Source organism: Schistosoma haematobium, chromosome 1 (genome assembly GCF_000699445.3).
Source record: "Schistosoma haematobium chromosome 1, whole genome shotgun sequence".
Lineage (NCBI taxonomy): Eukaryota > Metazoa > Platyhelminthes > Trematoda > Strigeidida > Schistosomatidae > Schistosoma > Schistosoma haematobium.
The window spans coordinates 35092375-35105838 of record NC_067196.1 but is presented as its reverse complement, the minus strand read 5'-3'; the positions used below and the strand labels follow the sequence as shown (position 1 = coordinate 35105838).

The window sequence follows — 13464 nt, the reverse complement described above, 5'->3', positions numbered from 1 at the left end:
TTCACCACTTAAATTAATCTTTACATATATTTAAAGTCAAACAGCATAAGAAGAATTGTACATTTGTGTTTTAATGAAAATTTTAAAATCTGATTAACTGTACAATTTCGGAAATATATTCTCTCTATACAAAAATTAAATGATGAAATTCATCAACATTTATTTTTTTTACCTATGTCTATATCTTCATGTATTTTCTATAAGCATTCCTCTGTTGTCGTGATCGTCGTTTTTTCTTTAAAATGAATATTCATATTGATTTTCTCTGAAACGTTGCAATAGAATTCTTAGAGTTGATCCACTTGATCTAATCAATGTGACAGCTTGTTGATGTGTCATTGTAAATGTACTAATCCCATTAATTTCTAGAATTTCATCTCCGACCTAAATGATGATAACAATAAAGATGTTATTATATATCGAGTGTTGGACTATATGTTGTCATTTCCATCAACATAATTATTAACTAGAAACATACAGTGGTCATAAAGAAACGTCTTCCTGTTGTATATATATATCTATATATATCTATATATATATATATATATATATATATATATATATATATATATATATATATATATATATATATATATATATATATATATATATATATATATATATATTTGGCCTTCAACAGATAAATAATTATTGAGTCACCCATGTAATTTATTGGATATAAGCTATTTCACTGATTATTTTTCATACTTGTCAACATGAGTACATATAACAGCGATAAATATATCTCTTTCTCCTGGTGATCGACTGGATCATGAAGACGTCAACATCTGAAGGGAAGCGCGGGATACAATGGTCATCTAAGATGCAGTTGGATGATCTGGACTTCGCAGACGATCTGGCCCTTCTATCCCAAACGCAACAACAGATGCAGGAGAAGACGAACAGTGTGGCAGCAGCAATAGGTCTCAATATACACAAAGGGAAAAGCAGGATTCTCCGATACAACACAGAATGCACCAATCCAATCACAATTGACGGAGAAGATTTGGAAGATGTAAAAACCTTTACGTATTTGGGCAGCATCATTGATGAACAGGGTGGATCTGATGCAGATGTGAAGGCGCGGATCGGCAAAGCACGAGCAGCATATTTACAACTGAAGAACATCTGGAACTCAAAGCAACTGTCAACCAACACCAAGGTCAGGATTTTCAATACAAATGTCAAGACAGTTCTACTGTATGGAGCAGAAACCTGGAGAACTACGAAAGCCATCATCCAGAAAATACAGGTGTTTATTAACAATTGTCTACGCAAAATACTTCAGATCCATTGGTCGGACACTATTAGCAACAACGTACTGTGGGAGAGAACAAACCAGATCCCGGCGGAGGAAGAAATCAGGAAGAAGCGCTTGAAGTGGATAGGACACACATTGAGGAAAGCACCCAACTGCGTCACAAGACAAGCCCTCACATGGAATCCTCAAGGTCAAAGGAAAAGAGGAAGACCAAAGAACACATTACGCCGAGAAATGGAGATAGACATGAGAAAAATGAACAAGAATTGGATGGAACTAGAAAAGAAGGCCCAGGACAGAGTGGGTTGGAGAATGCTGGTCGGCGGCCTATGCTCCATTGGGAGTAACAGGCGTAAGTAAGTAAGTAAGTAATATGCGATAACAACAATCTGTATGATACCGAAAGCCAAAGCATAATTCAATTATGGTCATTCGGTAAAACTGGAGTGATTAGTTAGTTTCTTAGTGTGTTCAACTCGAAGTTGTAAATGTTTCGTTCTTGTTCCTTAGAGACTTATGTAAACGGACATAACGGCCATCTCAACGGTGCGTGACTATTTGAGTAGTGGCGTAAATAATTTTTAAGACATTAACAGTTGTCATATTGGTATACAACTCACTTTCATTTGTCCTTCTTGAAAAGCTGGTCCATTATCCGCTATTCGATATACAATTAACGGAGATGTGTTCGAGTCGAATCCACTGCGGACGGAGAAGCCAAAACCATTCGGACCACGTTGTAATGTAATTGAATATAAGCTTCTAGTCGAAATATTATTCAAGCTTGGCTTTACAACACAGTTTTCATCCAGCAGCTAGTTTGAAATTAAACAAAATATTAAATTGAGATACTCTTAAACTTTCATCTTTTCTGAATTCGCAAGTGAGTTTTAGGGGGCTCGATTGAAAACATATTAAATAAAACAGAACATTTTATTTCTAATTACTTATGAATAAACCAATCAGCTCACGTAAGTTTGAATTTAGAATTATAACGACAAATGCTATTCTTTCAGTAATGCTCCAAACGGATTTATCGAAGATCAGGTAACGTCTATATCTTACTGTGATACTTCAACCACATGCATAAATTTAGATTTATAGAGTTTGATGATTTATTCTTATATCTATGCCAAGTAACCTTTTAAATAACCACTGAAAAATTGTGTCCATTATCATTTAATCAAACTCACAAATCTTACTACACTTTATTTTGTTCTGCTTCATTTTACCCGAAGCTAGGATATAATTGCTTGATTCGGTAGTTTTTCTTTACTAGTTCATTGATGTGTACAGTTTATTGAGTTGGTCATTCAGAAAGGTCGAGAATTTTCATCATGTTGCTATTTTTAATTACCAATGATTACCTAAATTAATTTATAGTTAATTATTTGATTTATGCATTTGTATGTTCAATCAGAATGGAACTGATTTATCGATAAATTCGACTCTGTATTCTGAAAGAAATATGATTGTAAGGGAATACTGCACTAGTTTTTAAAAAATCATATTAAATGTAAACATTATAATGAATTTCTGATTAACTTATGATAAATTGAGACTCCCAGGATCGAAAAAACAACATTAAGCCTTACTACATGATTTGAATCTTGATAATAAATTGTGAAATGAAAATAGCTGAATAGTGAATAGGACTTTTGACATAAATATTATTGAACTTGATTAGAATCTAGGTTGCAGTAGGATTTAAGGTATTAATATTTAGATGACCGTATCGCTAATTTGTCGATTGAATCACAAGAATTCATAATTTGACAAGAATAGACTTATTAGTACGTGGATTGTTAAGTAATACGTTCATTGATGAATAGTTTTTGAATAAATATTCTCTGTAACTTACTTCTGTAGTTTTTAAACCATTTGTAGGACGAAAACATACAGTTGGATTGGAACAAATCATTGTAGAAGTAGCTGGTGGGATAAGGTTTTCATCTGTATCGAAACTGTTAGTACGGCTTTTATGTTGGTCATTAGACAAAGAACCTGTAATTTAAAAGGTAGAATCTATGATACAAAGTGTTATGCATCATTGTAATATAGATGCATAATTATATGATATCAAATTGTTGGATTTTATTACTTTACTAGATGTATGGTGGCTAGCAAAGGAATCCACGACGCGCATTTCGTCTTATTTGGGACTCATCAGCCGGATGTGCCTGTATCCCAGAGCTGATGTTCACTCCGGGACTCGAACCCAGCACCGTTCACTTCAAACATTGCATTATCAGGACTCAGTAGCTAAGTGGATAACACAATGTCATTTGAAGTGAAAGGTACTGGGTCCGAGTCGCAGAGTGAACATCAACACTGGGATGCAAGTACATCCAGCTGACGAGTCGCAAATAAGACGAAACGCGCGTCAGGAAGTCCACTGCTAGTTACGATCCATCATTGCTTAAAAAGCTTGTGATTTAAGGCTATATCGAGGTAATCCGCCTAGGATACACATATACCAACAAGGGACTGATTAACTGCAGTCTTAAATAACAATGGAAAGATACAAGTAAAACGACATCAAGTGAACATAACTAAATAGTTTCTCTATAATGTCAACTTATAGTGAAAACTGTTGATTACTGTGATGATCCATTCATCGATAAATGACTTCTATTAAGCCGAGGTTTTTCTTTATGATTTTTTAAAATAAGGTAAACAATTTATTCCAAGTTTCCTTTGTTAAAAGTAGTTATGAACATTTATTTCAAATTCTAAGAACTCCAACATACATAATCAATTGTTTACATCAGTTAAAATTGAACTTGTGAAAACCTTGTATGATGCATAGAAGAGTAAGGAGAAAGTTGTATGGTATGTAAGAAAATAAACATTAGATAGTAGTGTTATGTAACATGTATAGAATAATTATCTTATAATTTTAGCTCGTTTTTGATAGTAAGAGATACAAAGGATCTTAACCAATTTCATTTTGTTTTCTCTGTCAAATATTATATTCAAGTTTTTTGAAGCATAACATATGATTTACCAGGTTTTTCAATTGTCAAAATTAATTGTTGTTGACTTTGACGTATAAGATTTACAATATCCATATGATTAATTCCTAATAAACAATAACCATTTATAGCCAGTATACGTTGTCCAACTTCTAATTGTCCACATTTATCAGCTGGACTACCTGGAATTATACGACCTTTTAATTGAAATAAAATATGAGATAAATATTATAACTACTGATAAAGACACTTTGAATTTCGGTAATCATTTAGGTTTATAAAAAAAAATAAAATGTTTTAAAAGGTTATTCAAAGTGAAATTTCAGACGTAAAATTTTCAGTAAACGAAGTCAGACAATACTAGAATATAAACAACTATCATTTTCTACATTTCCAGTATTGTGACGACTAATAGTAGCATGCATTTAATTATTTGAGTAATTTTGATGTTTCGATATGCCTTTAACTAACTGGATTATTACAATATTAAAATATTGGTAGACAGTTATTTATCTAAAGCACAGATATGTGACAAGTACAATTGCTACCAACGTTTGAATTTGTGATATATTCCAGACCATTGTCTGAGATTCTATATATGACCATTAAATATAGATAAGAATATATGTCTTGGCATACAACAGTGTGAAGATAATTTGTTCTAGTTCTAACGAAAGTTTATACTGGAAATCTGCATGAATCATTTAATGAATGATTGACGTCTTTATGGGATGTTTCTTAAACGAGTTAATTTGTATTTAAATTAGCATAATAATTTACTTCTGTAGAATAATGTAAAAGGTTTTCAAATATTTTTTATAAGTGATATGTTATATCTAGGACTAGAACCGCGTACATCCTGAGCACTCAAACACTAGAACCCTCCAAGTCACAAATGAGAAGACAAGTGAAAGAAATTCTATCCTAACCAGTGTCAAATATAATACAAAACACTCGGGGATTTATCGTTTTAAGTAAAAACGAAATCACCATTATAATCATCCAATATACATGCAGTGGTTTTTAGAATTTGTCCAATCGGTAAGCTAAACGCTGAGATTGTGGAATGTTCTTCAAAAAGATTATTGGATTGAATGTCTCCGGCCCTTTCAGAGCTTCCATGAGTTCCCCGGTGGTCGTCCCCAGATGATGAATTAATTTCGATGATAATAATCAAGTTAACAATACTTGACAATGAGGTTGTGAACAAACTGATTAAGCCCTATCTACTTTGAAATAACTTTAGATAATATAGAAATTAGATTGTGGTTTTATTTCTCTTTTTACTTCATATACAGTACATTGATGAAATCAGAAATAAACAAAAAAACACAAACAAAGTTACTAAATCAAGTAATTACACTTTAATAACGAGCTATGGATGAATGAGGGATATTTAAGATTAATATCATTAACAAAAAGAGCACAAATAGAGCAGGTAAACAATATATGAAAAAAAAATGAAATTTAGGAGAACTTAAAGAATATACGAAGTTAGCTTGAGTCATGTAATTCAGAATTTCCATATTCATTCAATCATCAAGTGAAATTCAATCAGTAAACTTAAAGCTTAATACTAGATATACACTAATCGTCAAGAGGTTTGAAAACTGTTTCCAACTCATGTTTCTTTTTCCCAAAATATTTCTTATTTAGTCAGTATTATGTAATAAATGCATAAGATATATCATAGTTATTTAAGTGGAAACATTCGCTAGTTCAAAATATCCATTTGTTTACTTTCTGTTTATTCTTTTGATGGAGTTTTGTTCTCTGAGCTTGATGGTTTGGACATGGAGCTTTCACCGTTCTTCTGAACGACATAATCAGAACGAACTTCAGACAGAAATCATCCACCTGAGCTACAAATCTTCTCCACCATCTCTGTTAATTCTTATCTAATTGTCTATTTTTTTAGTAGTCAGAATGTTGTTATATTTTTTCATATTTATACTTACCTATTTCACTTGCTTTTTCTTTATTCAAAGAGCTGACAATCACAAAACCAAAACCTTCATCTTTCTCTTTTAATAACTTCACATTGATTATGTTTGAACTAATTGAATCTTTTGTCGGTATCTCTGTAATATATCCAACATAAATAAGACAATTGAAATCAAATATACTGTTAAAGGTCATTTATAGAAATGACTTTTAAATTAAAAGCTTTAAAATGTGTATAGTCATGAACAAAATCAGATGTACAGTTTACCTTCTGATCGTGGTTCTTCTTAGAAGGTAATCCTTGAATTTATTTCTCAATATTGGGATATTTCGTTTAAGGAAAATATTTTAAGTAAGATCATTACCTATAAGTTATGAAGATAAATCCTTTACTAAAAATGTATCGAATGGACTTCACATTCAGGTACTATGCATTGTCTAGAACCTAAAATAAGACTAGATAAAATCTAGTGTTAAAATCTGCATTGAACATCAACTTTTTTCTTTGAAAATGCTTCATGGTGTAGACAAAAGAGAATATAGACTAGCTTCCTGTCACCTCAAACGACATTTGATAATGTATGTGTTATATCCCGATGAGAATAATAAATGGTAACTTTTGGGATCCATTTATGGACCAATATTATACGTATAGTTTTATCGTATAATTGTTAAATGACTAGATCATTCATATTCGTGTTCCTCTTATGATAAGCTATATTTTGACCTATGAACTATTATTATACGATTTACCATTCTTGAGTTATACCCAGTCTATCAGTTACTACCTCCCACATTCACAGCCACTTTTGGCTGAATCTTGTAAAAATGTTGTTTACTATTTTATGGTACGATGTGGTCTGTCTGAGTGGTATATAAATCCAGTATGTTTGAAATAAATGATTCATATCGCTGAGGCTGCTGTTCTGTAGTTGGCGGTATCATTACTTTATACATTAATAAGGACACAGTGCACGAGTTATAACAGTATGTTTATTAATCGAAAGAGTACGTTAGGATAAATATTTGTTCTCTTTCTGCGGATTGTCCTGTTAGTTGTGAGTTGAAAAGTTTACCGTTGTCACTTGCCTGTCTTGAATAAAGTCAAAAAATATACAATTTCAACTCAATTAAACTGACATTCACTTAGTTAAAAAGTTAATTGGTGATAGATAGTTAGAAAACAAAAAAAAGCATTTTTCAACTATCTTGTTTACAACCCTTTTGAGTGTTGTTTACGACCATAGTTAGTCAGCTTAAATTGAAACTTAGTTTCCAACTTTTGTTTAAAATTTTATTTTGCTGTTAATATTTTGAAACTCAGTTAAAAATTATTCGATCATCCCTGTATATTGTCTATCAAAGTTTCCTACAATTTATAATATGCTGTATGGATTAATCTCTTTGAAGTACTTTCAGTTATCTTATTTCTGAGAACTGACCTTCGTTAGTTTGAAACATATCATGGAAGTGAAGTGAATATATTTTACTAACCCTATTTATTTCTATACACAGTTTGTTCAACTCCACAAAGTAATAAGAATTAACGAAATATCTACCCTATAAGCTTCAATATTATTTCGAATTCCGACAGTCTTTAGAAGCATTGTGCAATATATTGGATTAAAAAAATTATTTATTTGCAGATTTCACAAAACTGGTCAAGGAATTCGAGGATACAACAAATAATCTGTGTAATTACACAGAAATAAGGAATTCTGAACAATATATATCCTTAAATTACAACGTTTTCGTCGCTAGTCCGTGAAACATATTTAATATTCTATTTACTTAACGTAAACATTGTAGATAACTTCGTTAAATATTTTATACTACTAAAAAACATTTCAGTAGCAATAAATAAAAGTCGTAATAGTAACTGAGAACATCAATGTGAACTCGGTTTCATGCGTTTAAAATCATTGTTTATGTTATTTTGCTTACATGATTGATATACTTATACGTATGCGATCATAAATCTGGTTGTATTCAGTTATATTTTTGGAAATTTAAATAAAGAGATATACTAAATTATTTCATCCATAAATTGTTCTTAATCATTTAAGATAAGGTAGTTTAGCATTCAAAAGAGAGTCATTACCACCAAATGTGTAATTTCGAAATTTGGTTTTAGTATCAAGTATAGTAAGAAATACTACTAACAGTTTGATTGATCGTTTATTATAAAATACTAAATGATTATTAATATACATTAGATTAATTTCCAGTCAACAGTAATAATTTGAAATATATTAACCTTTTAAAATCTTATAAAATCTTGCATGAAAACCATATTACGCATTTTGTCTTTCAAACTTTAATCAGAAACGCTACATATCTGGTGAATCGGTATCGCTTAATTGCTTCAGCTGAGAGAATAAGTTTAAATTCATTCTAACCATTAAAAGAGATAATTTCCAGTTTATCTACTAAATTTTTCTTCTTGTCTCTGGTGTTATTCATTACAAAAATCATAAAGAAAATGGATAGAAGTAGAACACAAATAGCTTTCATTCGTAGACAAAACAAAACATATTGTCTTTAGAACCTCATATTATATTAAAAGCTTCGTATAATTGTAGTCAAGTTTCTGCTTGGCTATTGAAAACGTTTCCCTCAGACTTTAAAACGATAGCTTAAGGGTTATGGCAGTCATCTTTCAGCCAATAATTTGCAAGCATCAACTTTACTTCACTCACATTCGTTCAGAAAGACGGGGAGCATTATTAGCCCTCGCACAAACAACATGCATCGAAGCAGATCAGTTAGTCACATTAAAATCACTGCGTCATGACTGACTGAATTCATTCTAATAATATTTTTTCTACAGGACAAACACATTGATATTGTCATGATCTAGAATAAAATACCAAGTAGTTTGTTACAGTAATCGTAAATAATCAATACAATCAAAATTTCGAAAAAGTACACCGAATTTGATACTTACCTGATATTTTCATGCATTCAGCCTTATCTGATGAATGTATTCTACGAACAGTCAACGTAACAAAACCATTATTATTCTTCGCTGCTAATCTAAGTAATTCTTCAATTTCACTAGGTTTACAACTCAGTACAGAATGATTTTCAATAGCCACTAACAGATCACCTACCACTAAATTTTGACTTGATTCTCCTGAACTTCCATTGTCTTCCATGGGTATAATACATGGCTAAAAAAAAGTAAGTTATGTTTACAAAAGTAGAGTTTTATAAGAAAACAGTGTCTTCTTAAAATTTATATTGTACATATTTAAATAAAGTGATAAATGATTTTCTTTCTGATTAAGGAGAATATGTATAACGTTTCAGTGTTCAAATTGCAAGAATGATTTGACTTATGATCATTTATTTTAATCAAAGATGTATAGGATACTTGTTTTTCATTAAGAGTTAACAAATTTTTTATGATATTTTCCATTATTTTGAACGTTGATAGAGATCATTGGATATTTACATTTGGGATATCTGAATTCTACATCATTATTATATACTACATGTAACATTAATTCTAATGGACTGAAACTTAACCGAAGTTTCTAGATGAAATACTGTTGTAAAAGTTCACGAATTTACCTACTGGTTATTTCGTGTATAAACAGTTAAGACTTTTACTGAAATTGTAAACGGTACTTCAGTATTTTAAATCACTCAAATACAAAGATTGTGGGATAGTAGCTCACTGAAGACAGTTGTGGATGTGTCGCTCAATTTCGTGGATTAGTTGAAGTTAAACATTAACACTGTTGGATGCTGGCCGGCTCAGTGGTTCAGCGGTTAAGCGCTTGCGCGCAAGACCAAAAGTCCTGGGTTTGAGTTTCACAAGGCGAGATCATGGATGCGCACCGCTGAGGAGTTTCACAGTAGGACAAATCAGTCGTCCAGTGCTTCCAGGTTTTCCATGGTGATCTAGCTTCAGTTGACTCATGATTTCAGCTATTGAAATTACTATAATATTCACAAAAACCCCTTCTGATAACAAAGATTATAGTTTATTGAAACAATAGGTATTTGAAAGGAAGAGGTTATGAATAATAGCTTTGTAAAACAAGAATTGGATGGAGCTAGAAAAGAAGGCCCAGGACAGAGTGAGTTGGACAATGCTGGTCGACGGCCTATGCTCCATTAGGAGTAACAGGCGTAAGTAAGTAAGTAAAACCCTTGACAAATAATTCCACTCTAAATACTTTTATCTATTCATATAATGAACATTGAGTTTATTTTATTTATTCTGATATGAAATGTTATAGATCGAACACTTCATTTAAGAATTCACTCACTTGTTTTTTACATTCCAAAAAAGCAACTTATAGAATTGTCATGAAATCATTTTACATTCTTACCATATAGAAAGTGAACTATAGCTAAACGACCATAGGTTTATTATTTTCATTACTAAGAATGATAATATTTACAAGGTTTAAAATGATTATGTGCCTTTTGGACTACTCTAGGAATGTAAATTTAATAAACTGTTGATATCTTAATGTTTCCGATTCTTTGAAATTAATCTGAAAGATAAGTTACGTAAACCAGTTGTGATATATCATTAAATGATTAAAAGGTGGTTATAGGTGGAATCTAACCCTACAAACGCATGAACAAAGCTACATCGGCTTCCTCGGACTGCACTACAGAGAACCGAATCGGTAATATCCACGTCAATTAAATTGTTTGTAGGTCCATGGGAGAAATAAGAACAATGAAAGAAGTCGATATAGCTCCATCACCATCTGGTGGTGGAAAAGCTAAAGTTTAAGCTAGAATAGCATTAGACAACTGGACAGATAGCAATATAAAAGTCCAATAAAAACTTCCTTCGAGCTATTAACAAACCCACACAAATCCACATACATCTCAGCGATAAGTATTAAACCTTACAATGTCTATTAAGAAAAGAAAAATACCATTGTAGAAAAGGATTAGAGAGGAACTTATTAAACAATCAATTCAACACTCTAGGAGTTGATGGGCCTCAGTAAACACCAGTATAAAAGTGCGTCTCTATTGATACTCTGAGAAAGATTCAAGAGGGGAAGAAGAAGAAGACAGCAATTAATATTAGCCGAAAAAGGGCAGAGAAAGTTAAGGCACAGTCTAGGTACACAAGAGCAAACAAACAAATCAAGAGGAGTATTAGAGCCGACGAGTAGCACTTGGGAACAACTGGAAAGGAGAGCCCAGGACAGAGCTAGTTGCAGATTTGTACAAGGTGTTATCAAGCCTCCTTAACTCAGCAAAAATGTTTATCTCACTTTATCTAAAATCACCCCATTTGGTTGGTAATTAATAAAGTCTAATATATATTTCCTACTGACTGAGTACAATTAATAATTTTGTATAATGAAGTTTCAGTTTAGAAATATGTTATCTGTACCTGTTAACAATTAAGTAACTATATAAGACTTCATGTCGTTACATATAATAGTAATAATTGTTATTATTATAAGCTTTAGAAATTCATTAGTCTGTAGATGACTAACAAGTTTACTTTTCGATTTCTTAGGGGTCACAATAAATAAGCTTCATTCATTACTATAAATTAACTTTTTTTAGATTTAAAAAAGAAAACATTTCAAGGATAAAATCAGTAACAAAATGTCATTGCGTAATAAACAGATTACAATGGAAAAAAACCATTACATATTATTGCAACTTTAAGAAGAAAAATGGTTTGTTTCAGTTGTCCATATAAATAAGATGAATTGACTAGCGAAGAATTAAATGCATAACATTAACACATGACAAACGGCAATAATAACTTTGGATGACGGCTCAGTAGTCTATAGGTTAAGCATTCGGGTGAGATACCGAAGGTCCTGGGTTCGAACCTCACGCACAGGATTGTGAATACACACTAGTAAGGAGTCCCATACTAGAACAAAACGGCTATCTAGTGCTCCCAGGTTTTCAATGGTGGTCTTACATTGATCAATTTTATAATCTAAATCAAAAACTCAACAATCTCCATAACCCCATAACGATAAAATAATATCATTCACTTACTAAATTTTGTTCAGCATTTTCTTTAACAAATTTTAACTTTCCATCTTTTGTACTATAACGAATTTTCACATTTTCTTCAGTGAAATTATTACAATTTGTATTACTAGTATTGATTTCAGGAATATTCAACACTGGATTATGAGAATTTTTCATTTGTATTGATGGAGATAAACAAGGTGAAGTGATTCGATCTAATAAAGAATCATCACAATGTTTATAGTTTGTAAATGATTGTTGTTGTTCGTTTATTTGATTTTGTTTGAACACATCAGATTGTGGCATATTATATAAATAAGAAGAATTATTGATTTGATGATTGTTTGTTTTCGATGTATTTAATAATTGTGATATAGGTATATAATCTGGCGTATCACAAGGACCACTCTTACCTATACCTGGAGTACTACATTTTTCAGGTAACCATGATTCAGGTGTCCTCTTCATTAATAAATTATTTACATTGTTCAATTCAGAAGTATTCAAAGAAGTGTTTTTATGCTTTGTTTGTAGATTATGATTTGTGGATTTTTTTCCATGACAATTTTTATTTAATAGTGTTCGTAGGAAAGAGATCATTTCATCTTTATTTGTTTCTGTTACTGTTTCTTTAGTTGGTATGATAGTAGTTTTGTTTAAATTCAAATAATTATTTGTAGATTTATTAGAATTCAAATGAATACTTGCTTGATTTACTTGTTTTAAACAACTTGAGCAAACTTTGTTAAAGATAGAATGAAGCAAAGTTGAAGTATGAATAAAATACAAATTTTATTAAAGGCTAGATTTTGCTAAAAGTCAATTCTAATAAACAAACTGTTTCTATCCCTCATTTTCAGGGTGTGGTTTGGCAATGAATATGTATATATATACCGAGAACCAATTAAGCAAGTGAAAACGTGGTTATGTACAGATATAAGTAGTATGTAACTGTTAAAAGTTAACCAATGAAAACTAAAAATATATTTCTTACACTATTCTTGTGTACACACCCAGTAGACAAGATCTTGTGAAATGACTCATCTTAGAATATGAGTAATACGAAATACTATTAATAATAATAATAACATTTGAGGCTACGTTGCACGTTGCTAAGTCTATTCACTTAAGAATATAAATATACTATATGTAACGCTTTATTTGAAACAAAAGCCTTTGATTTATTTGTCTGTATTAAGAATTTATCATTTGACTTTAGCCATAGCAACTGGTTAATCTTAAGTTTAAACCGTAGATTGTACGTTTGAGTACCAAAAAAGAAATTAAAATAAATTTTACATT

The 13464-nt window shown here is 31.2% G+C and overlaps 1 protein-coding gene across 1 annotated transcript in view; it reads right to left on the bottom strand.

The window, feature by feature from the left end:
- MS3_00010109 (uncharacterized protein) overlaps positions 1 to 13464 on the bottom strand; it is a gene marked incomplete at its 5' end in the record, with an annotated part of 56770 nt that continues 43306 nt past the window's right edge. The window contains 7 exons of the mRNA XM_051218451.1: positions 1 to 384; positions 1882 to 2076; positions 3123 to 3265; positions 4269 to 4433; positions 6195 to 6317; positions 9128 to 9353; positions 12187 to 12902. Of these exons, the coding sequence (XP_051073851.1) occupies positions 238 to 384; positions 1882 to 2076; positions 3123 to 3265; positions 4269 to 4433; positions 6195 to 6317; positions 9128 to 9353; positions 12187 to 12902 (1715 nt within the window). The 3' untranslated portion in view covers positions 1 to 237. The remainder of the gene's footprint in view (positions 385 to 1881; positions 2077 to 3122; positions 3266 to 4268; positions 4434 to 6194; positions 6318 to 9127; positions 9354 to 12186; positions 12903 to 13464) is intronic.